Source organism: Ostrinia nubilalis, chromosome 22 (assembly GCF_963855985.1).
Source record: "Ostrinia nubilalis chromosome 22, ilOstNubi1.1, whole genome shotgun sequence".
Lineage (NCBI taxonomy): Eukaryota > Metazoa > Arthropoda > Insecta > Lepidoptera > Crambidae > Ostrinia > Ostrinia nubilalis.
The window spans coordinates 2771158-2796831 of NC_087109.1; the positions used below are offsets into that span (position 1 = coordinate 2771158).

General features: G+C 36.5%; 1 protein-coding gene across 1 annotated transcript in view; it reads right to left on the minus strand.

Annotated features, from left to right (window-relative positions):
- LOC135082860 (facilitated trehalose transporter Tret1-like) overlaps positions 1 to 25175 on the minus strand; it is a 110747-nt gene extending 85572 nt beyond the window's left edge. The window contains exon 1 of the mRNA XM_063977620.1: positions 25142 to 25175. Coding sequence (XP_063833690.1) covers positions 25142 to 25149 — 8 coding nt within the window. The 5' untranslated portion in view covers positions 25150 to 25175. The remainder of the gene's footprint in view (positions 1 to 25141) is intronic.
- Positions 25176 to 25674: the final 499 nt, after the last annotated feature.

Here is a 25674-nt window from a genome sequence, read left to right on the forward strand (position 1 = left end):
GCTACCTCACACCCTGGTAACCGATAACGGGACATCGTTTTGTGCTCAAGAATTTAAAAAATTCTGTGAATTAAATGGAATTTCCCATATGACATCACCGCCCTACCATCCAGCCAGTAACGGTCAAGCAGAATCGTACGTAAAAATTGTCAAACGTGGAATAAAAAGTAGCTTGCAAGATAGTAACAATTTAAGGGAGAGTAGATTAAAATTGTTAAAGTATATTTTTGACTATCGTAATTCCGTCCATTCAACAACAGGAACGACCCCGGCTCAACTAGTGTTCGGCCGTAAACTGAGGTCGCGGCTCGACCTCTTGAACCCGCGTCCGCCGCCGGAGTCGCCCTCCTCTGCCACACTCGTTGATCATGTTGTCTCCAAACAGTGTTTGCAAACTAAAGTACATGGCGGTAAAAATAGAACATTTACCATAGGACAATATGTGTGGTACATGAAATTTTCAAATAATAAAAAGTTTACTTGGATGAAGGGAGTTATTGTTAAAGCTTTAGGGAAAAGATTGTTTATGATTAAAGACTGTATAACTACAAATTTAATAAAAAAACACGCAGATCAAATATTAGATTATAAAGGCTCAAACTTTGAATCAAACGACCATTTACTAAAGGGCAGCGACGAGTGTACCTATGACCATAATAATCTGGCCGACATTATTGCAACATCACTACCTGAGCCTCAACCAGGTTCTCTACAAGCTGACGAAATATCCAGCTACGGAGGGGAGGAAAGGGAAAGGGATGAAACAGCGACTGCATCGTTGTCCCCACCAAGCGGCTCCTATGTAAACATAGATAGAGGCGTCGGACGGCCACCAGAATCGGTTTCTCCGCCATCCTCGCCGGTCGATACAGAAGTGCCGAGTGGCTCGTTTGTGACCATGAACAGAGGCGTCCGACGACCACCGGAATCGGACGACGATGATTTTTATGATGTTGCAGAAGTCGAGGAAGCGTTACCCAGAATCGAAGAGAGGTCAAAACGCGCTCGCCCTGTTGTAGACTATAAGCGTTTCTTTTAATGTTATCATACTTGTTGGGGGAAAAATGTTATATATGCATACATGTATGTATACCTAGGTTAGTTGCGCGGCTGCGCCCGCGGTTTACTATGAATAAACGCCAGTGCGTTGACAGCCGTCTATAGTTTTACTCGTGCCCCTCTCGCCTCTCATACTTAACAGCTACCATCGATTGTAAAACTAGTAGTAGACTGTAAAATACTTTTAATAATTTAATTGTTATAAATAAATCAAAACCTACCTAAAAGTTTTAATTTGTGTGTGTGTAAGTGCCTATAAACATTTCACTTCAGACCCACGATACCCCGGGCCTACATCCTACATACAACGAATAAAGTACCAGGGCAACATAACCATAAAGGAGCTATTTTATTATACATGTTTATTTCTCGGATCAACCAAGAAGAATTTGATATAGCTCCTTTATGATTATGTTGTCCTGGTACTTTAGGAATTATTCGTTGTATGTAGGTATGAATGGTTGTTATTAATTTTTATGTTATGTTGTCAAATCTGTCCAGTAGTTTCGGAGCCTATTCAGTACAAACAAACAATCAAATCTTTCGTCTTTATAATATTAATATTATATGATTATAGATAATCGTTTTACAGTTAATGGTAGGGCGGCACTTGGTGGTGCAAAAGGGATTAAAAAATACCCTTTGCACCACCAGTGGTGCAGGCCGGTGGTGCAAAGGGTACAAAAGGCATTGTTTGACTTTTTTACATTTAAAAATTCAGTTTTTGCAGACATTGAAGGCCGCAAGCCGCCATCAGTTTGTTGCTGACTTACTGGCATTGGTATATTTGGCAGAGATTTAAAATCCGTAGTAGGATTACCTAGATCTAAGAGATTGTTTGCTGCCAGGATATGTTCGTTAATTTGTTCCCTGGCTGAATTATATTTAGCTGTTATGGATGCAAGCGAGTCATGCAAGTTTGTGATTTCAGCCTGCAACCTTTCAACGTCCAAGTTATGAGTGGACCTACTCTCTACTAATTTACTGTGGTAGATTTCTAAACTGTCCACTAAATCTAAATTCTTTTTCCTTAACACATTAAGGAATCCTTAATTAATTTCACAACATAACTATTATCGCTTAATTTGTCTAGTGACAATAATAAACCACCAATATAATTCAAGATAATATGACCTCAAAAAGTATAAAGCACCTACACCCCAAAGTAGGCACTAGAGCGGCAGGATGTAAAAGAGTTCAACCATGCTTTCAAAGCTTCCGTCTATAAGCCACTTACAGTAGGGCTGCCTCTAATAAGTCAAGGATAAAAATATTATTTCATATTTCTGAAATAAGAGACCATTCATCTGGGAATAAAGTTTTTATGTTGACTATTTTTCTTTATTCTTGAGTTCTCAACTTTCGTTGCGCGACATATACGAGTACTAGCTTGCGGCCGCGGCTTCGCCCGCGTGCAATTGTGTCTGTCACTGAAAAACTTTATCGCACGCGGATATAAACTATCTTATGTCCTTTCCCGGGACTCAAACTATCTCTATGCCAAATTTCATCAAAATCTGTTCATTGGTTTAGGCGTGAAAGCAAGACAGACAGACAGAGTTACTTTCGCATTTATAATTTATTATATAGATTGTGATAGTCCATTGTCATAAAATATGCTAAACTAATGTGGTCAAACCCATTCATAACATTCTAGTAACTGGAGGGGTTATCGATTATTTAATCAACTCATTTGACTTCATTTCAAGTACATACTGTGGTATTATAGTCTTAGGCTGAGTTGCACTAACTTACTTTAACCGAAAAAATAACAATAACGATGTTTTTTGTATGGAGTTTAGGAGACTTTTGACGTTTGTTAAAGCTTTCAGTATCATAGAATCCCGAATAATTTTAAGCCTGCTTAGAGCTGTTCGAAACTCCACGTGTATCCGAACGTGCAAATTCACCCCGCGTCAAACGGGGTACATGACAAATAACTTTGTTTACACGGAAACCGCATTGATGGTCGATGCTACCAACATAGATGGCTCACTGCACATGTTTATAATAAAGTGCCAAAGTTGTATAATTACGTTCTAAAGCCTTTTTTTACGGGGAAAAAATGCGTTGAATCGCATACCTATCCTGCGGGGACAAGGTAGGTTGTGTGGGGCTCACCAAGTCAGAAGGAAACCACATTTTTATTGGTATTAATATATTTTTTTGAATTATTATTTATTTGTGTGGTGTACTACTACACAAATAAAGAGTGTGCGCTATGGCAACACTGACTAGTACGGCGCGGTGGGGAGTCAGTCGTAGTCGGGCCGCCACACGGGACGGACGTCAGTGCTTGCACTAGCTTACACAGTGAACATATACCAGTGTTTTATTTAAGACACCACAATTTGTCTTGCCCAAAAACTAATATTATGTAGTCCCGTTAGCCTCTCGTACTAAACTAAATATTCTTGTGTCACGAGTGGGCTCACCACAATATTATAGTCGAGCGGCGGCGGGATTCGAACCCGCGTCCCCGGATCACGTGTCGGCCAGTCCGACCCCTTCACCGTTCGGCTATATTGGCTTCTAATATTATAATATTGTGATATTGTTTTGAAAAATGTCTGTTTCAGTAATCTCAAAATTATTACCACTTTGCAATAAAAGATTTACGAATACGTTAGTAGTTATTTTAAGTAAGGCTGGAACGAACTGATTGATTTTAACTAACACTCAGCTGCACTGGTACAGAGCTGATTATTCGTTATGTGAAAGATAATGACATTAATATAAAACTAAATATTGAATTGACCTATTAGTCAATACGTTGATTCGAATCTCCACACAACATTCCCTGCGTTTTAGGACACTCCTGCCTGTTTTCACCATCAATCCCTAATTTTTAAGTGACCCCTATGAAAACAAAATTCCTGTTATATGTTACCACAGGGGTCACTTACAATTTAGGGATTGATATTGAAAACGGGCATCCGAAGCTTGTTTTTTTAGGACAACCTATATCTTGAGATTGAATTGAGTTTACTTAAGACATTAACAACCCTGGGTATTGCAGCTGGTCTCAGAGACACCGCTAAGTGGATTTTGAACTCTACAAACAATGCCCTATAACTTCAGCGATGGCAGAAGTTTTTTTACTGCCCTGTCAGAGATAGCTTCGAGACTTTTTTGTGAAACTGGACAGAGATAGTACCGATTGAAGTCGAGTTTTAGAACTTACTAGCGGCCGCCCGCGACTTCGTACGCGTGGTTCTTGTTTTACCCTCATAAGGGTGAAGTTTCGTAAAATCCTTTCTTAGCGGATGCCTACGTCGTAACATCCACCTACATGCCAAATTTCAGCCCGATCGTCCGTCCAGTGGTTTGGGCTGTGCGTTCAGTCAGTCAGTCACTTTTAAGATATATGTATTTAGATAAAAAAAGTAATGTTCGTTTAAGTGCCTATGATTGCCTTTTATGATGCAATTAAGAACGCTTTTCCTTTCCTTTCATAAAAATAAAATTAATTTTAACCCTTAAAGCCCCTTGAATCGAAACTCAACGGAAATCAATTGTTACGTGGTCTTATGTGACGTCTTGGAGTTTGATGGCTTAATTATTATAATAACCAAATTATCACAACTTTGTAGTTCAAAAAAATTGTGTGCCATACTGTTCATATTGATATGGCGTTGTCTATTCATAGTATTATGAATGGAATATCCAAAGAAATCTGCGCTCATTTCATTTAATAAGTTGGTGAAAAGAATGTTGGATCCATTAACGAAGATTCTTCTAAAGAATAATTAATTAAGCCAATTCCAAAGAAGACGCGGCGGCGCTTTTACAAAATATAGGTACATTAAAGTCGATAATATTTTATCACACGACTTGATTTCTCGTGTATATCGATAATGACGGCGATGATGATTTAAAGATAGAAAAACCATTATTAACTTTCACTATTCAAACCAGAAAATGTTACCATGTTACCACATAAATAATACATAAGTCTAGTAGATAAGTTAATTTCTGTAACACATTTGTTTGTAATTCCTAAAATAAATAAATAAATAAAATACACAGTTAGCTCGGGTTTCTTATCATAACTCAGAAGTTTTAAAAATAAATCTAGATTATTATTCACGACAAGTAGATTACCTATGTATTTCGTAGACAGCATACATAGGGTTTGTAGCGTTTACAGCATTCGTGGCTCCTGTATATTTCGTAGAACCTTCAAAATGCTGCAGCGTCAGTATACTTTGTAAGTACCTATTAGATACTGTAACACTAGCACCGCTTTTTAGAAAGTATTTTCGTTTACACATTCACGTATTCGTAGCGTTCGTAGCACTTGTAGCTCCTGTATATTTTGTAGCGCTTTCAAAATGCTTCAATTTTAAGTATACTTTGAATACTAGATACTGTTACAATAGTACCGCGTTTATAGAAAGTATACTAAACAGTCAGCGTTATCAATGTTCGTAGCATTTGTAGCACTTGTATCTCCTGTATACATATTTTGTAGCCGTTTCAAAATGCTTCAATTGAAGTATATTTTATTAATACTAAATACTGTTACAATAGTACCGCGTTTATAGAGAGTATATTTCGTACCTTCATGGTGCTCATAGCGTTCGTAGCATTTGTAGGTACTGTATATTTTGTAGCGCTTTCAAACTGCTTTGGTGGAAGTATACTTTGTAAATACGCTCCAGAACGGAGACCAATTTATCAGGGTTTTACCCGTAACTCGTTCCGTCTGTCTGTGTTGTCTCTGTAACGACCTAGTTAGCTTTTTTACGGAAATCTAGTTTTTTAGAAAACTTGCGATAGCACTGGTAGAAAAGCTTTTACAAGCTTTTATTTAACTTGCATTATTCGTATTTATTGTAAGTTGCTTATATTAAACTAGCGGCCGCCCGCGACTTCGTACGCGCGGATCCCGTTTTACCTCCTTAGGGGTGGAGTTTCGTAAAATCCTTTCTTAGCGGATGCCTACGTCATAACATCTACCTGCATGCCAAATTTCAGCCCGATCCGTTCAGTGGTTTAGGCTGTGCGTTGATAGATCACTATGTCAGTCAGTCAGTCACCTTTGAGTTATATACAGTGTGAGTCACGTTAAAGTGTACATATGAAAATATATGAAACTAGACCTATTTTTATCGATAAAAAAGATGTCAAAAAATTTTTGAGATTTATTTTTAATTTTTATAGAATTTTTTTTCTTCCAATTACTTATTGTAAAGAAAACGTAATAACTTTTAAACTAAGCGGTATATCCTGATTTAAAAGAAAAACAGTAATAATGCTAAATAACAGGCGATATTAAAAAAATACATGAAATACCTAGAAAATGCCAACAAATAATAAAAAATGATACTTTTTGAAAAAAATCTGCTTAAAAATTCGTATTTTTTTGGTTATTTGATAAATTTCTCCAAAAAAATGCCCCTATAACAAGGTGGTTTTTATTACTTTTTATTGTTCTCTATCGTATTACTTTTGTAAAACGAAAAATCGCATGTCTCTATCCCTATCACAACGTTTGCAATGATCGTTTGAACTAAGCCTCTCCGGGCGCGCCATTCAACGCTTCGTTAACAACGAAACTGAAAGTGACTCTAGATTTGTAATTTTGATAAAGACAAGTTAGATTTCAAATAAAAACAAAAGATTTCGAAGTAAAATAAGCATTTTAATTAAAAATAAAATTGTCTCTGTAGCGGAGAAAAATGTGGTGGCAGGCCTTTGTTCAAACGATCATAGCAAATGTTGTGATAGGGATAGAGACATGCGATTTTTAGTTTTACAAAAATAATACGATATAGAATAATAAAAAGTAATAAAAATCATCTGTTATGGGGGCATTTTTTGGAGAAATTTATCAAATAACCAAAAAAATACGAATTTTTAAGCAGATTTTTTTCAAAAAGTATCATTTTTATTATTTGTTGGCATTTTTTGTGTATTTTATGTATTGTTTTAGTATTGCCTGTTATTTAGCATTATTATTGTTTTTATTTTATCAGGATATACCTCTTAGTTTAAAAGTTATTACGTTTTCTTTACAATAAGTAATTGGAAGAAAACAAAGTCTATAAAAAAATTAAAAAAAATCTCAAAAATTTTTTGAACTATTTTTTGTCGATAAAAATAGGTCTAGTTTCATCTATTTTCATATGTACACTTTAACGTGACTCACACTGTATATTTAGATATCATCGTCGTTTTCTTTTTAATTAACCAGCTATACCTATGTAATATCATGGCAGATAGTTCAGTGTAAAGAATTTGAATTTTCATAACTACGAGTAGGTAAATATTTTTTGAAACGTACCTTTATGTGGAAACTAACGCCCGTATTCACAAACATTACTATGAGATCTCACAGTGCGCGTGGATGCACACGGTCACATACGAACCAATCACAGAGCTCTATTCGATGCTGTGCGTTCGATTTGCTGCTTCACTTAAGCACGTATCGTTTGTGAATACGGACGTAAGATGCTTGGTAGGTACTTATAGAGTTCAACCACGAGATCACAATATTATAATTTATATTTCCTATTATTGTTTTTAGACGTAAATAACATTTAATTAATTCTTGGAGCTCTAGATTTAAAACAGAGCTTATAAAAACTGCTAACCAGAACTGAAGTAATAAAGGACTTGCTATAACAAGAGGTATCTCGACTTTTAGGAACCATTTCTTTAAAAGAAAAAGTTTTATTTGAGTATTTGGTTCAGTTTTCTTGAATAACTAAAATATTTTAAGACAATGAATCCTTGGAAGGATTTACTTATGCCCGTTTTCACTATCGATCCCTAATTTTTAAGTGACCCCTATGAAAAAAATCATATCAAGAGTTACCATGGGGGTCACTTAAAAATTAAGGATTGATGGTGAAAACGGGCATTAGTGACTTATTATTATCAGACCTCGTTTACCATCTTCGAGTAGAATTCCAATTAGTTATTTCCTGATTACCACTACTTAGCAAGTAGATGGTGAAAGAGGCCCTTATGCCCGTTTTCACCATTAATCCCTAATTTTTAAGTGACCCATATGGTAACACATAAGAGGATTTTTTTTTATATAGGGGTCACTAAAAAATAGGGATTGATGGTGAAAACGGGCACTAGACTATTAATTGTGCATTGTTTTTGAAAAATCGCACTTAAAACCCTATTTAAGATGGAAGTTAAGCTTGAATTGCCGCCATCTGTAGATAATGGGATACTTTGACTAAAGGTAACAGTTACCGGTTTATTTTTGTGACGTCAATTGACCTAATGACCTCAAAATTCAGCTCCCAAAAATTCCTTTTCACCAAATGGTAATGTCACTTAAAAGTTTCAGCTGTTACAAAATTAGGATCATTATGGGTCCAGCTATTTTGTCACGAGTGCAAATGGGGTCAGTAGACCCAGTAGGGTACGTCTAAATAATAAATCTAAGAAAACACCGGCCCCGGGTGCCAAGCATCAGGGGGTGACACAAGTCGCGCAGATTAGTACTCACTGACTCATCTGCATGGCAAATTTGCGGTCTATGTCATGGGGTGCGATTGTCTTTCAATTTTCGAATCGGTGGGTAACCCCAAAATGGGGGGGGGGGGGGGTGATCGCCCTGGGTGCCAACCCATGCTACGCCGCCACTGCTGGGGAACCAGACGTAGGTTAGCGTACCATCCCTATATTGACGACATTCTGCCAGCTCGAACTAAGTGTTTCGAAGGTATATGCCATCCTTGACTGCATCCCACTTAATATCAGGTGTGATTGTGGTCAAATACCTGCCTTGTTCTACATTTGTTAAAACCTTAGATTAAAAATCCTTATTGCACACAACATAAAAATACGAGGTACAAAAGCTGAGCATAATGCCATGAGGCATTATCTTCCAGCTGATCTTGGGCAAAACAGAGAATTTGAGTAGGCGGTGTCTTTCGGAATCATTTCTAAATATTCGTAGCTCGCTATAAATTCAATTGTTTTCAACCGACTTCAAAAAAAGGAGGAGGTTCTCAATTCGACCCGTATGTTTTTTTTTTTTTTTTTTTTTTTCTATGTTTGTTACGCGATAACTCCGCCAATTATGAACCGATTTGAACAAATCTTTTTTCAGCGTATAGGTAATACCTCAAGGGTGGTCCCATTTAAATTTAATAATAAAAAAACAACCCCCAAGGGTGGAAAATTGGGGATGAACTTTTTTATACGCAATATCTCCGCCGATTATGAACCAATTTGAACGATTATTTTTTTGTTGAATAGGTATTATCAAAAGAGTGGTTTCATGTGAATTAATTTGAAGAAAATATTTCACCCCCAAGGGTGGAAAATTGGGGATGAACTTTTTTATAATATACATTAAGAATATGGTCTCAATGTACTGCCTACCTTCAGTGGTAACATCAAGGTAATAATTAGTTAACTAAAAAGCAAGAAATAAGTAAAATTTTATAAAAAAAATTAAAACCGACTCCAAAAAACCTACACTAAAAAAGTAGAAAAATAATTACTAATTACCTACTTATTTATTAGGACGAATTATTAATATTTATGTAGGTATACCATGATTGATACTTTTGGAGTCGGTGCAGGCAAACTTTACATGTTTCATAATCTTGGCACCGACTCCAGAAGTATCAATCATGGTATACCTACATAAATATTAATAATTCGTCATCTATACTTATAATAAATCTGTAGAGAGGTCAATTCTGTACATTAAATATATTTTCAAAATAACTATCAGGGGGTGATTAATGATCGATACTGATGCCAAAAATGCAATCAGTAAAATTTTTGTCTGTCTGTCTGTCTGTCTGTCTGTCTGTCTGTCTGTCTGTCTGTCTGTATGTTCCTTATAGAAACAAAAACTACTCGACGGATTTTAACGAAACTTGGTACAATTATTCTTCGTACTCCTGGGCAGGTTATAGGATACTTAAGAATTCCCACGGGAATGGGAATTAGCGGGAAAATCCTTTTGTATGAAAAATCTAAACCGCTTAAGTTAGACGCTTGAAATTTGACATGCAGGTACCTTAGTAAACTTAAAGCTTAGTTACAACAGGATATTGCAAAATTCCCACGGGAACGGGAGTTAGCGGGAAAAAACATTTGTATGAAAAATCTAAACCGCGTAAGATAGACTCTTGAAATTTGGCATGCAGGTATCTTAGTAAACTTAAAGCTTAGTTACAACAGGATATTGCAAAATTCCCACGGGAACGGGAGTTAGCGGGAAAAACATTTGTATGAAAAAATCTAAACCGCGTAAGATAGACGCTTGAAATTTGCCATGCAGGTACCTTAGTAAACTTAAAGCTTAGTTACAACAGGATATTGCAAAATTCCCACGGGAACGGGAGTTAGCGGGAAAAAAAAATTGTATGAAAAAATCTGAACCGCGTAAATAGATGAAGTGGAGGTAAAACGAGATCCACGCGTACGAAGTCGCGGGCGGCCGCTAGTAATAAATAAGTAGGTAATTAGTAATTATTTTTCTACTTTTTTAGTGTAGGTTTTTTGGAGTCGGTTTTAATTTTTAGATTTCTTTTGGTTGGATATAGGAACATTGAAACTGCTCTGCTCACAATAAATTGGTTTGTGTTCCTCGTTAGTAATTTGTTTTCCCAGATTTTCACTTGTCTCTCCTGACAAATTGATCTTTGTTTTTTCCGACATCCATTTATTTGGTCTAATGTGATTTAATGATTTACAATTTGTTTTTTTTTTTAAAGAGTTTATATAAACATAACTTAAAAACAATTCACTGTTCAATTAAATTAAATTGGAAAAATGAAATGCCAGCCACTAAAGGCGGCTAATGCCCGTTTTCACAATCAATGTCTAATTTTTAAGTAACCCCGATGGTAACAAATAACAGGAATTTTGTTTACATAGGGGTCACTTGAAAATTAGGGATTGAAGTCTGAAACCAGTATTTATAAAACTAGCTTTTTACTCTTGGCTTTACCCGCGTGGAACTTGATCTCTATTTCAGTTGGGGATCCAATTTTTTATGGAATTTTGGCCACTCGAATTTCGGAAAATCCTTTCGTAGCGGATAGATACGTCATACCGTGCCAATTCAGCGCAATCAGTTCAGAGGTTTGAGTGTTTAGATAAGGCAGTGAAAGCCTTATTTACAAGACTGGGAAAACTGACATGACTGTCGGTAATCTTTCTGTCCCTTTCTACTCTGTGTATTCCGGAGTGACGTAAAAGAAAATCGGTCATTACGAGCTATTTATAAAATCGTTTGGACGTTACGAAATAACCTTTAATGTGTCTGTCGATATTTAAAGTGGGATTGACTTGTAGATAATGGAGGGACTCTTATGTCTTGTACGTATACGGGCTATAATATCTATGCTGAGAATGTATTATTAGAGGCCGGTCGATCTATTCTCATATAAAACACTGAATACTCAACTTTCACACTAAATTGCCATATTTTAAATACAATTCATCACTTAGCACAAAAGCGCGCGGAGTCGTCTCCGCGCGTCCCTCTATTCTCACGTTTGATCCTAGTGTGATATTGACAATACGTCAATGTCACTATGACAGCAGCTCATTGACTATAACGATACCGTTATTTTAATGTTTTGGATTTTTCACAATAATTTATTATTATCAGTATTAATAATCTTCTGAATGAGGGCTATCGTTTTTATACTTAACAGTTGGCACCCCTGGCGATTGACAGGACCTTACTTTACAGTGGCGCCATCTTGATAAGTGCAAATGCGATAGTCCTCCTACCACTTTAGCGCTCACAAGTTGGTGCCACTGTCTTCGCTACTAGCAAGTGACAGGACCTTACTCTACAGTGGCGCTAACTGGTGAGCGCTAAAACGATAGCCCTCATTGAGTAAGGTGACCATAGTAAAACCAAAATAATGAATTCATCAATGGATTTTGCACTTTTGTTTGTTCGAAATTGGGGAATTTTACCATTATGTGGTAAGTTTATGAGCACGCACAACACAAAAGGTATTTTCGTCGTATATTAGTGTCATCGAATCGTACACTATTATTGGTTATGTACAACGTTTACATAGAAACATACATAGTGCTAACAACCATCCTGGTGGCAATGTTTGAAGGGGGCAGATGGGAATATAAACGCCATCTATTTATTGCCAACCTCGACCCAGGTGGCAAGCTTGAAGGGGGCAGATGGGAAATAAAGGCTTCAGGAGATAATATGCAGATTCAAAGTTCTGTTAGTGACTGAGTTTCTTGCGCTGCTTCTTCTCAGCACTGGCCCATTTATTGTCCCGAAGCAGTGGTAGGATTAATACTGGGACGTGTAAAAGTGCTTTTTAAAGGCCTATTTGCAAAAATAAATGAGTTTTATGACTTTTATGTAATCTGTGAATGAAAGTTTGTATGGGAAAAGTTCTTAGAGAAAGAAACAGGTAGATTAAATCCAATCAAAGTTTCAAGCTTCAATGATATTCCAATTCCACGCGATTTTCATTCAATCTCAGAATCATCATCATCATGTCATTTATTATGTAGTGGAATACTCTCTAATTTAAAATAGTAAGTCTGAATTGCACCAACTAACTTTGACCGTAACTATAACGATAACCGGTGGTTTTGTATGGAGTTTGACAGTTTTTTGACGTTTGTCAAAGTTATAGTAAGATGGTGCAACCCAGCCTGAGACACGGGTCTTAACATATTTATTAATGAGTTACATTATGTACTCACAGCTTGACGTTTCGGTTGCGATGCTGCAGCATTTTAATTGAAATCGAACGCGAAAGTTTTAAAACTCTCTAATTTATCAGAAACAAAATAAACTAAATTGTTTTCCTTGAAAAATCCACATAAAAGTAAGCATCGAATCCAATCAGCTCGCGCGTCGGCACTCGAGGATGAAACCCCTCTGAAAGCTCTTCAAGCGGCGACAATATCCGAGCTTTGCTGGCAACATAAACTTGTCTTGGCTTGGAAGTGTTATATAAAATGTAGCGTTTGAAAAATATAACACTCAGTATTAATGACGGGATAATAATTGGGAGCTTTGCATGGTAACATAAACTTGTCTTGACTTAAAAGTGTTATAATAATGTACAAAGTGCAGTGTTTATAAATAAATAAATAACCGAGTTAAAACGTCGGGAGGGTAAATATCTTATTTACCGTTATAAAAGTGTTGTTGTAAAATCCCGTAAAGTGATAATTTTATAACATAAACTTGTCTTGGCGGTTCGAAAATGATTTTTATATTAAGACGTTGTACCTATTTGAAATACTTATGAAAATACCTACTCTTATTGGCAGATCATTGCGTCCAATAAAAAACAATAAAATGCATTTGCTTGGCACAAAAATATAATAATATGTTGTCTAAAAATGTGCCTAAAACCCAACTCAGATTAGCTACGACCGAATAGTACCTACAATACACAGGAACGCTCATTTTCAGCAGGTTTTTAAGGTTATTAATATGCCATTTTAATGCCTCTGCCATCTTTTGTCCGTTCAGCGGTATCTCATGGACCGTAATAAGTGGACAGTTTCAACATTATCGCAAAATGATCCGTCTGCTCGTTTGCCTCCTGTCACATAAAAAAAAATGTATTTCTAAATGAAAATCCTTCATATTATTATGTGAATCCGATAGATTTTTTCAAATCGAACTGTTGCCTAAATCATGTGTACGTAAAACCGCGGGAAACCCTAGTTATGTATTAAAGCTTAATACTAACCTATTTTTGTGTAACAGACATAAAAATTAACACCCTAAGTCATCCCCCTTGAGTAGGATCAATAACAACTCGAAATAATAAAATAAATCTGGCTGTATTTTCCACCATTCCCTTATTTGTTGAAACAAACTTCAGACGAGAGATGTTCTTTTCGTGACAACAATTAATTCAATTAATTAACTGTCGATGTATCGATAAATGAATTAATGATTAATATAAGACTAAGAATAGGCTTGTAACTATCTATGTAAATTTTTGAAAAATTTAGTGCTGCTTATATTATGTGAATATGACTCTTTTTCTTTCTTTCTTTGTTCAAAAATATAAAAGAGAAAATAAATTAACGACTAATATAAGACTAAGAATAGGCTTGTAACTATCTATGTAAATTTTTGAAAAACTTTTAGTGCGGCTTATATTATGTGAATATGACTCTTCTTCTTTCTTTCTTTGTTCAAAAATATAAAAGAGACCAGTGGTATTTAAATTGAATCAACTGTAGTGTATCCAATTAGGTATATTTCTAACCTTTAAATCGCTCCGAGATTTTATTTTTTAAGAACTAAACGTGTATTTTACTGTAGTAGCTATTTGGTGGAGAAAAATCGCTATTGACTATCGACAAAATTAATTTCTCCCAAACACAACACTAGTTAAAGCTTATGAATCTCTCCGAATCCGGAAAGTTATTAACGAATTTATGCTCGAGTTTTACTGATCTTATCCAAACGAGACGGAAGATAATTTTCGCGTGTAAAAGAAAGAGATGGAATTATATTTGTCAAGTCTTCAGAAATCGGAGAAAAATATTCCATTCCAGATAGGCCTAGTATCCTGTTCGAAATATTTACCCATTGTCATAAAATTTGATAATAATTGGTTAACTACGGATCGAAAAAGTGGCCCTTAGGCCCGGTTTTTTATTCGTAGTTAAATTAACCAATAGTCAAATTTGACAGAATCAGATGTCAAATGACAAGTGGTTAAATATACGAAAAAAATGTTTTTCGAACAATGGTTAGCTTGACTTTTAGTAAATTTTTAACTATTAGTTAACATTTTGTTAATATTAACCATTAGTAGCAAAATTTAACAATTTGTTATTTTAACTATGAATCAAAAACTGGGCTTTAAAGTCACATGACTATTGTCCGAAAAAGAAAGAATTTTGAGCTTAAATGAGTATTTAAGGTTGTCCGATTGACCCATGTCAGAGGCATGTAAAAGTCTGAGATTGACCCTCGTCAGATGTGTAAGTCTGACACCAGGAGGGATGTAGCATCCATCAGTTTTTTCAAGTCACGCGATACAAGAAGTGCGAATTTTCTGAAGAGGATTAAATTGTTAACATAATATCTTCAGAATTATTTTTTGTGGAACTTCCAAATAATACTTTCGTAGTATACGCGTTGCAATGCAATAATAGCATTCACGATCCCGTTTGCAGTGTCCCGCAAAAATTTATCCGCTCGAATTTGGAATTCTAATTACAAACACACAGTTTTGCGGGATCATAACTGGATACTGCCAAACTGGATTATCGCGAGAAAGAGCCCTTATGTGATCATTTGTGTCGTTAAATGAACAACAAATATAAAGAAAGGCACTCCTTTTAAATCGATATTCCCGCGTCAAACTCCCCAGAGTATTAAAATGGTTGTATCACCCTCGCACTTGTTAGGGTTAACATTGTGAATGTTATGGGACGCGTAAAAAGCTCCTTAGCTCCAGAGATATAAAGCCTTTAAAATATTAATTTCCAATAAAATTATACAATGTAACATGTAGAGTCAATGGGTTTTTGTTTTATTTGTCAAAAATCTGTCAAACTCCATACAAAAAACACCGGTTATTGTTATAGTTACGGTTAAAGTATTTTGGTGTAACTCACCCTAAATATGTACTCTGATATAACTTCAATTTTCATTGGGTTTTCAGGAAGTCTAAATTTAAACTCTATCATTGACAATAATTCCAACTAAAATGCTGATTCCTATTGAACCATTTCCTCGGAACATGCCGCCCATACATAAAACAAATACTGATCAAATATTCCACGTTTAAATGACCGTGAAATTTTAACTTAGTAATTATAGTTACGATGGTTATGTTTTTACTTTTTAGCCCTAAAAAGGGGAATCTCGATTTGGCAACCCGGGGGTAAATTAATTGTCATTCGATTTGTTACGAAATAAATGGTATGAAAAGAGGGAATTTAAGGATTGACTCTACGATGGCGAAATAGATGACAAATGAGGGTGTAACTTAAAAAAAACCGGCCAAATTCGTGTCGTGCCACGTGCAGTGTAGGGTTCCGTAGTTGTCCGTCGTTAACACAATATATTTCAGAAGCAAGCAATTACTTCATCTAAAGTCTCTTTTCATATTTTCTTCTAAGGAATTTTCACTAGTTAAGAAATTTTATAATACATGAGTTAAATGACTATTACTCCTAAACTAACTAATTTTCACTTTAAACTTTAATAATTTGCAAACAATCAATAAATGGAAAAATAGTCTTAGAAACCCCTAAGCCATTTTAAAAGACCTATCCAACGATGGGGTGGAAGATGAAAAAAAAATTCATCCCCACTTTACATGTAGGGGAGCTACCCAAAAAAAAATGTTTTACTTCAAAATTTTATTTTACCGTTTTGTCGGCGTAATTAATATACATACCTCTCTAGTGCCAATATTTTTCAAGCAAAACCTCGGACAGACAGACAGACAGACATATCGAAACTATAAGGGTTCCTTGTCAGGACTACGGAACCCTAAAACGGGGAATCTCGGTTTGGCAAACCCGGGGGTAAATTAAATGTTACGAAATAAATGGGATGAAAGAAAGGAGGGGAATTTAAGGATCGACTCTAGGATGGTGAAAACCGTAATAGATGACAAATGAGGGTGTAATAAAATAAACTTTAAAAAAGATAGATAACACATTTACTAAGTACACAACAACAACATAAAAAGAAACACACTCGAATTGAGAACCTCCTCCTTTTTTGAAGTCGGTTAAAACACTGAATTCATACTCGTAGTTTCTAGATCTAAATATTATAAAATTCTTGCATCTAATGGTGTTTGTAACAAAATTTCTCCGTAACGGCTTGAACGATTCTTATGAAATTTTGTGTGTTACTCGGTAGGTCTGAAAATAGGACGCAAACTTTTTTCATACCCCTCCATGATAGGGGTTTTTCACGCGTACGAAGTCGCAAAAACCGCTAATATTATAGTAACGCATTGCTATATGTCGAATTCTTAGAAATGAGACACTGATTTCATTTACATTTATGTTAAAGGACTGTTGAGGCAGAACGAAAGTAATTTATCAATCAGGCGAAAGATATAATAATAAGGCGGTTATCACACTGCGCCGCGCTCCGCCGCGAGCGCGTGATTTTCATATAAAAAATCACGCGCGCGGACGCGTTGTCAGTGTTAGAGTGCCGCGCGTGTTTTCTATACAAACTGAGGTACTTGCATACAATGATTATATCTGTTGCCCCGCGCTCCGCGGCGGAGCGCGGCGCAGTGTGATAACCGCCTAATATAAATATATTATCATTCTCGAGTAAAAATATTTTGTACATGACGTATGTATTTAAATTAATCAGACCAGTATTTTTTCTGAAAAGAGTTCAATAAAATATTGTACCGAACAAAACGATCATAATACGAAAAATATTACAAACACCTGGTTATTGAGTGTCTCGAGACATTTCGTATTCAAAACATGGAGATATTATTGTGAAATCCAAACGTACGCCGAATTCGAATAATACCTGAGTATTGTGTCTGGAATATTTATTTTAATGATATTGCTTTTAAGTCTTAAGCTTCAGCCAAACCAACGCGTGCAGATCGCGTCGGCGATGGCGATCACTGCGCGTGCATAGGGCAATGACAGGACACACGACCAATGACAGGACGCGTTGATGTGAAGTCATCACTACAAATTCATACGATCAGATTATGTTCGCCATCGCCAGGCTGGACGCCTTGGTCCAATGACAGTTTAACTTTCCCCCGGGACAAATTTGACCTTTACTGGTTGGGTTTTTATTGGCGGTCAAGCTGTAGATCCTAGCTTCACAGGAGTTGCAGCGGTGGGAAAGAGAGGTGGGAATAGTCCCGTGTACGCGTTGGTTTGGCTGAACCTTTAAAGTAGTGAAACGATAACAGTCTTGAATATTTTATCCATAACGAGGATGCTCTTGGCCTGCATCTCACCTGATGGAAAGTGATGATGATGATCAGGAAGAACGAACTTCACCCGAAATCCTTAACTACAGAGGAACTGGCTATCTTACATCTACTGTTAGAAGAACACAACAATGCTGTTAAAATTCTTGCTATGGCGACAGACTTAGTTAAGATGGTGGTAGCTAGCCAGGTGGACTTAGGCTGGTTTTAGTGTCACGTGGACTGTCAGTGCGGATCGCTCCGCACAGCCCATCTGTATGAACTGCTAGGAAGCGGAGCGGTTCCTCCAGCGGGCTGCGTGACACTAAAACCAGCCTTAGAACAAGCCCTCCACTGGGAATCGAAACTGGGACCTCACGGTCTCAAGCAGGTGGTGTTACTTACTACAGAAGCGGCAATTTTGTTTTAAACCGCATTTGATACATTAAAATCGTCATTAAATAATGAAAATGGTTAAATGTGACCAACAGCGGGCTTAAATTCATATCACTGAATTTCATTCGGTTAATCCTTATGATTTATTGTGAATAAACGAGTCGACACGTTAACGGGCATTTATTTGTCATTACTGCTCTGTTTTAATTTATACTTCTACCCGCGGTTTCTGTTTGCTTCACCTGTACCTGACACATTAACACATCAAGAGATGGAATTGTGTAAAGCAATCGTTATCATTTGACAGTTCATAACGTACGATCATTCTGTCAAACGCTTTGTTTAACTGACTTTATCGTACGTTATGAACTGTCAAATGATTACGATTGCTTTACACAATTCCACCTCAGGTTTTTATTCTTGGAGTTTTGCTCTTACAATAGGTTACTCTGAGAGCAAAGAAGTTTGTCTTTCCGGGATATTTGGTGTTACAACTTTTTCGCAAATTATGTGATCAACACTCGTATAAATCATCAAAAGCTTGTTTAAGAAATTTCACATTGGAAAAAGATTCATTTTCGTACAAAATTCCAACACGGATTTAACCTTTTTCATTTTTCCCATAAAATAGTGTTGAAAATTGATGAAGCTGTTTACGCATGAAAGAATGATAAGCAAACAGTAATTTTAAATTTTAGGGGCCTTTCGCACGGAAATCCAGTTTGCGGGATACAGTAATGCAGTATCCCGCAAATTTGAACTGCTGTGAGAATACACAAGTATGTGTTTGAAATTCAAATTCTAAATTCGATTGGATCAGTTTTTTGCGGGATGTTCGTGTCAATTTTATAATTAAAACAAGTTTCTTATAAACGGAATCCTGTAAAAAACGGGACGTGTCAGTGGAAAAGAGCCCTATAATAAAATCCGAACTACGACTACGACAATAAACTGGGGGACAAAGCACATAAAATAAATTAAGCATAATAATTCCTGGAAAACTGCACACCATCAGAAATAAATTCCAAGCGAGAATTCAGACAAATCTCTGACAAACTTTTGGAACAAACTTCTGTAGTTTATGGAAGAGAAAGTTTTGTGGAACAACTCATCCAGTGTTTAATTTAAACAGAAGAAGTCCTGATATAACAGTTAAACTACACTAAAAGTATGATTGTTATACAACTATAATTTTGAATTGGAAATCGTGGCCGAGATATAAAATACGTAACTTACAAATCATAAAGTTTTCGTGACACTGTTTCATTTCTTCCCTTAGTTATTTGTTTTTTCTTAAAATCCTCATCATCGTCAGGTTATTTAGTCTCCACTGCAGCAAGCAAACGTAGGATTTGGCTTACTACTTAAGAGGACAAAACAGGATGATGAAACATTCCTAAAACAACACTTAACTTCTTTGTACTCTGATCGTCAACAGTCTGACCATTATAGTCCCAGATGAGAATCCAACCCTCAGAACTAAATTTTGATCTCTACTTTACAGTATGTGAGCTAAAACAAAATCATTGAATTTGAATTTAAGCCTTCCTATGTTAGCCTCGCAGTATGTGAGCTTAAAGCCTTGATCACACGTCCCGAGAAAACGGGCAAGACAGTGCTCTCGGCCGAGTACTCGGTGTGTTAACATTACGCCGAGTGCGCTCCGCCGAGTTTTTTGGCGAGACAGCTACTTGACGACTCACCCAACTCTCTCGGCCTAGTATCATTTTACTGTCTCGCCTGTCCACTCGGTAGGTGTGATCAAGTCTTAACCTATGCTATGCGCACACCGTTGATTTTTCGTCGGCCGATAGTTTAGTCGGGCAGTTGATCAGTATGGGCATGTATGGGAGTGCGCACACTACGCCGATTCGATTTTGCCGATTCTTCATACAAATTAAAATCGGGCACAACTATCGGCTAACTAAAAATCAACGGTGTGCGCCTACTCTAAGCCCCAAAAAAAATCGCCCAAAAAATGATTACTTTCATCGGCTGTCATTGAAAAATGAAGGGCAAAAAGGGTGGATAGACAAAGGACAATCTATACCAAAAATCTGTCACAATTTTTCGTGAAATATCCGAGCAATTTTGTCGGAAAATGTCGCAACTCTTGCGGAATCCGACGTTTGAAATATTTTAAAACGTGCTACCGTTCTGAATAGCGAACAAAGGACATCATCCACGTTTCATATATTTTTGGTCCAAAATCAAAAGTGCCGGCCAACAAAAAAAAGTGCTGTATTCTGACAGAATACGTCTGCCTTAGCATTTGTTACTATGGCACCAAAGCTGTAGCACCACTGTGCGTCGAGTATTTGAGATCTAAAATTCATCGACGATTCATACATTTTTTGTTCAAAATCAAAAATGTCGGCCAATAAAAAAAAAAGTGCTGTATTCTGACAGAATACGTCCGCCTTAGCATTTGTTACTATGGCACCAAAGCTGTAGCACCACTGTGCGTCGAGTATTTGAGATCTAAAATTCATCGACGATTCATACATTTTTTGTTCAAAATCAAAAATGTCGGCCAATAAAAAAAAAGTGCTGTATTCTGACAGAATACGTCCGCCTTAGCATTTGTTACTATGGCACCAAAGCTGTAGCACCACTGTGCGTCGAGTATTTGAGATCTAAAATTCATCGACGATTCATACATTTTTTGTTCAAAATCAAAAATGTCGGCCAATAAAATAAAAAGTGCTGTATTTTGACAGAATACGTCCGCCTTAGCATTTGTTACTATGACCAGGCCTGTTCATCTCCGCGAGTTTACATCGAAAACAAAACACGCACGATTGCCCCCTACAAGAGTACTATTCGACAAGGCCTCACATACGAGCGAACATTGACTCACGCACGCGTTTTCTTGTGTATGATGGAAAAATAAAGAAAATGGTGTACTAAATACTGTGCAGTATTTAACTGCCTAAATAATAATAAAAACACAGAATGTACTTTTTTAAGTTGCCTGAAGACACTGAGAGGTAAATAAGTAGTTAATATTATTCATGATAATTCATGCTAAATCATGTATTTCCTCCGCCATTTTCTGCAGATTGGCACCTCACGTCACATCATTTTACCGAAGTCAGCCCTATAGCTTCGGCGCAGTACCGATCACTGACGTTTGTCAACAAAACTTCTGACAAACTTGCTTGACTCTTGAGACAAGCTAAATTACACCATATTGTTAATGACATTGAGCATACATTTTTTTTAAATACCTTCGCGAAGTAAAACTTCTGTACGTAGTACTTATTATTATTCTGTGCTATGACACCAAAGCTGTAGCACCACTGTGCGTCGTAGTATTTGAGATCAAAGTCAGTCGTTTCATATATTTTTAGAACTCAAATGCTACGATGCACAGTGGTGCTGCAGCTTTGGTGCCATAGTAATAAATGCTAAGGCGGACGTATTCTATCAGAATACAGCACTTTTATTTTTTGGCCGGCACTTTTGATTTTGGACCAAAATGGATGATGTCCTTTTTACGTACGCGTATATGCCTTTTTATTTTACTGTTATAAATATATCAAGGAGAATATTAAAGACGCTTTGAATTAAGATTAAAGATGGATGAAAGGTTGTATTCAATGAACAAGTTCTCTCTCAAGAAGGATTCCATGTCCTCATTCCTCTATCCGCTATTAACCTTTTGTCGGCCGTTTGGTGTAGTGGTTCGAAACGGACTACTATTCCGAAGGTTGTGGGTTCGATTCCCGCACAGTGCAAACATTTGTGTGCATGAACATATTTGTTTCTTATGGGACTGGGTGTTTTCTATGTATAATATGTATGTATTAAAAAAAAGTATTCAAGTATGTTTATATCCGTTGTCTAGTACCCATCGTACAAGCTTTGCTTAGTTTGGGACTAGAAGCGCAGTGTAAAATGTCCAAGGATATTTATAAAAAAAAAACTTGTTATTTTTAAGAATAAATAAATATCCTTGGACATTTTTTACACTGCGCTGCTAGTCCCAAACTAAGCAAAGCTTGTACTATGGGCACTAGACAACGGAATTATAAACATACTTAAATACTTAAATACATACATATTATACATAGAAAACACCCAGACCCGATGATGACCAGAGAATGGAGGCGACAATAACTAAAGGTATTCATTGCCGCTTCGATGGTAGTTCGGTAGTTCGAACTCCGTTGACTTTTAGATTATTGTGATGAACCCACTCGTAACACAAGTATATTTAGCTAAGCATGAGGGGTTAAATGGACTATTAGTTAGTAAATGATCCCAAAATTGTATGAGACACCCATTCGGAGGATGCACGAGCCTCCCACTCATACAATCGCGTCTACAAAGCGCCCCACGCACAACCCGTGGCAATGAAAATACAACTTTACGGCCCACGCTTAAAGTTGCTGTCTGTTTGATCAGCCATATCAGAAGCCTAGAATAGCTCTAAGTTTAAAACAAGAGTCGTTATACGAAGTTTACGCTGCCATATTGAATTGGCCATATTTTAAATAAGAATACAATATTAATTATTTTCATTAAAAAAGCCCAAGGCCTAGTTCTAGGGTGAGAAAAGATGAGATATACGTAAGTACAGGTTTGTTAGGACGGTTCCCGCAGAAGTACATCTGCTTGTTCTGGCTATTGGACAACTTGTAAATTATCTACCTACATAAAATTTGTTAATTTCTCATGTAAGTGACTGTAATGTTTTTAATGAGAAATAAATGTTCTTTAAACCTAGATATTTATCGAATTACTAGCACCCGCCTCTGCTTAGCACAGTTACAATGTATTATGCTTAAAAACTTACCTTTTGAATCACTCTATCTATTAAAAAAACGCATTTAAATTCGTTTCAAAGTTATCCGTTGGACAGGGACAAACAGACAGGAAAGCGATTTTGTTTTATGATATGTAGTGATAGTAATTATAAAGAAAGAAAGAAAAAACATTTATTTGGTACCAAAAGTTAGTAAGTAATTCATCATCATCATTTCAGCCACAGGACGTCCACTGCTGAACATAGGCCTCCCCCAATGATTTCCACAATGGCCGGTTGCATCCAGCGCGCAGCGCCTTCCCGCTACCTTTATGAGGTCTTCGGTCCATCTTGTGGGTGGACGTCCTACGCTGCGCTTTTCGGTACGAGGCCTCTCCAGAACCTTGCTGCCCCATCGGCCGTCAGTTCTGCGTACTACAGGGTGTAACAAGGGGGGGTGGATCATCGTAAGTCAAACGCTCAATAACTATGGAACCATTGAAAATCGCGGAACATACATGGGGGTTATATCGATAGGTATTGAAGTCCCCCATCGTTTGACTTACGATGATCCACCCCCCCTGTTACACCCTGTACCTATATGCCCTGCTTATTGCCATTTCAGCTTACTAATCCGTTGGGCTATGTCAGCGACTTTAGTTCGATTACGGATCTCCTCATTTCTGATTCGATGTCGTAGAGAAACACCGAGCATAAGTAAATAAGTCTATGTATCAATGAGTCATGTCAGATCATGATTGTATTAGCTTCGTTATGAAATTCGATTAATGCAGGTTATTAGTAAGATTTAGTAAGACTGGCCTACTTATGTTTTGGTTAGAACGATCTTTCAATAGTGAATGGGCAACAATAAGAGTAATAATAATCTACATGATAAGAGACGAAGAAAAAGGCATTCATTAAAAAGTAGATAGAAACGGGACTTATCCCACCACACTTGAAATCTAGTGATGGTTGAGAAGTCCCGGAGGACAGTAGATAGAAATTATTTTATTTTATTCAAATAGTTCATCAGAAGAAAACATAATTATCTTTACTAATATTATAAATGCGAAAGTAACTCTGTCTGTCTGTCTGTCTCGCTTTCACGCCTAAACCACTGAAGCGATTTTGATGAAATTTAGCATAGAGATAGTTTGAGTCCTGGGAAAGGACACAGGATAGTTTTTATCCCGGTTTTTGAAACAGGGACGCGCGCGATAAAGTTTTTCTGTGACAGACAAAATTCCACGCGGGTGAAGCCGCGGGCAGAAAGCTAGGAAACCCCTTTAACAGTGACTCATAGTTCAAGAGACAATCTAAGCTCTTCACGTTGATGGCTGTTATTGAAAATCAATACTATTCTCATCTCGATGTGAATAGAATATTAATTTTGATTGTAGAGAAATTAGTTTTTTATTGATTAGTTTACTGATACTAAAACTATGGATGGACGCACTTTAAGTCAGGAGCTTTCTCCTGACTTAAAGAAAATGTTCATGTTTTTCCTTATTTTTTATTTTCTTATCCAACGGTCGAAAGAACTAGAAAGACGATCATTATAAATCATCTATTTTATGTGACCTAACTTAATCAAAGAACTTTACTTTATGATCAACTTGTCACATTATACCATTGATTTCATGAGATAGATAGCTCATGTCAATAAAAAAGACGTGACTGTTTTCAACGGAAACCAATCAAATAACTACGAGAGGAGGTTATCAGTCTTATTTTCTTCTAATAGCGAATGAGAATTGATAAACAGTTTTTAACAATACAATGTCTACATAAATATTTTGTATTTACTTCATATATTTTTTGGTTTCATAACCTCTTTTGAGAAAAAACTCATTTTAGTCAATTACAATCAATCGTGAAAGAAAATCAAACGTGTCATTTCAGATCCTTTAAGGACGAATATTATGTCCTATTGAGCACAATTTTCATATTTTCTAACTCCACATAATTTTTTCTCCCACTGTTTAAGTTCTTATAAACTAAATTGTTATTTTAGACTTTAAATATAAGTAAATAAGGAGTGTTTTATTACCTGTGCATATCCTGGGAACTATAGACACGCACACAACCACTCACTACCGCCTCTGGGGTTGTACTGACGCCTGTTGGTCGGGGTAGTTGGATCTATACAGAGCTGGTATACCGATATATTCAATTATAAACCGGATACTTGTTAATTGGCTGCTTTTGGCTTGATTTGAGTCGTTAACAGGTTAAAAGGGTGCGTTATGGACGAAGTTTGAATTAGATTTTGCGGTTGAGCAATTTTGAAGTGTGTCGATCAGTTAAATGTGTATGGGTCATAGTAATTGTCTAAGGAATAAAGTTTTAGGGCATTAACAGAATCGATTTTCCGAATTTTTTCCATCGTAGGATCGATGATGAAATATATCAACAGCAATAACAATTAAGAGTTGTCGGAGTTTTGTTATTATGCATAAAATAAAAAGTCAATTGACTAGGTAGGACTAGGTAGGTATTTTTATAACTAGGTTGTCTAAAATAACTCACTTTAAAGCGATAAGACTTCTTAAATTTCGCCGCCTCTTTTGTTTTTTTCTTCCT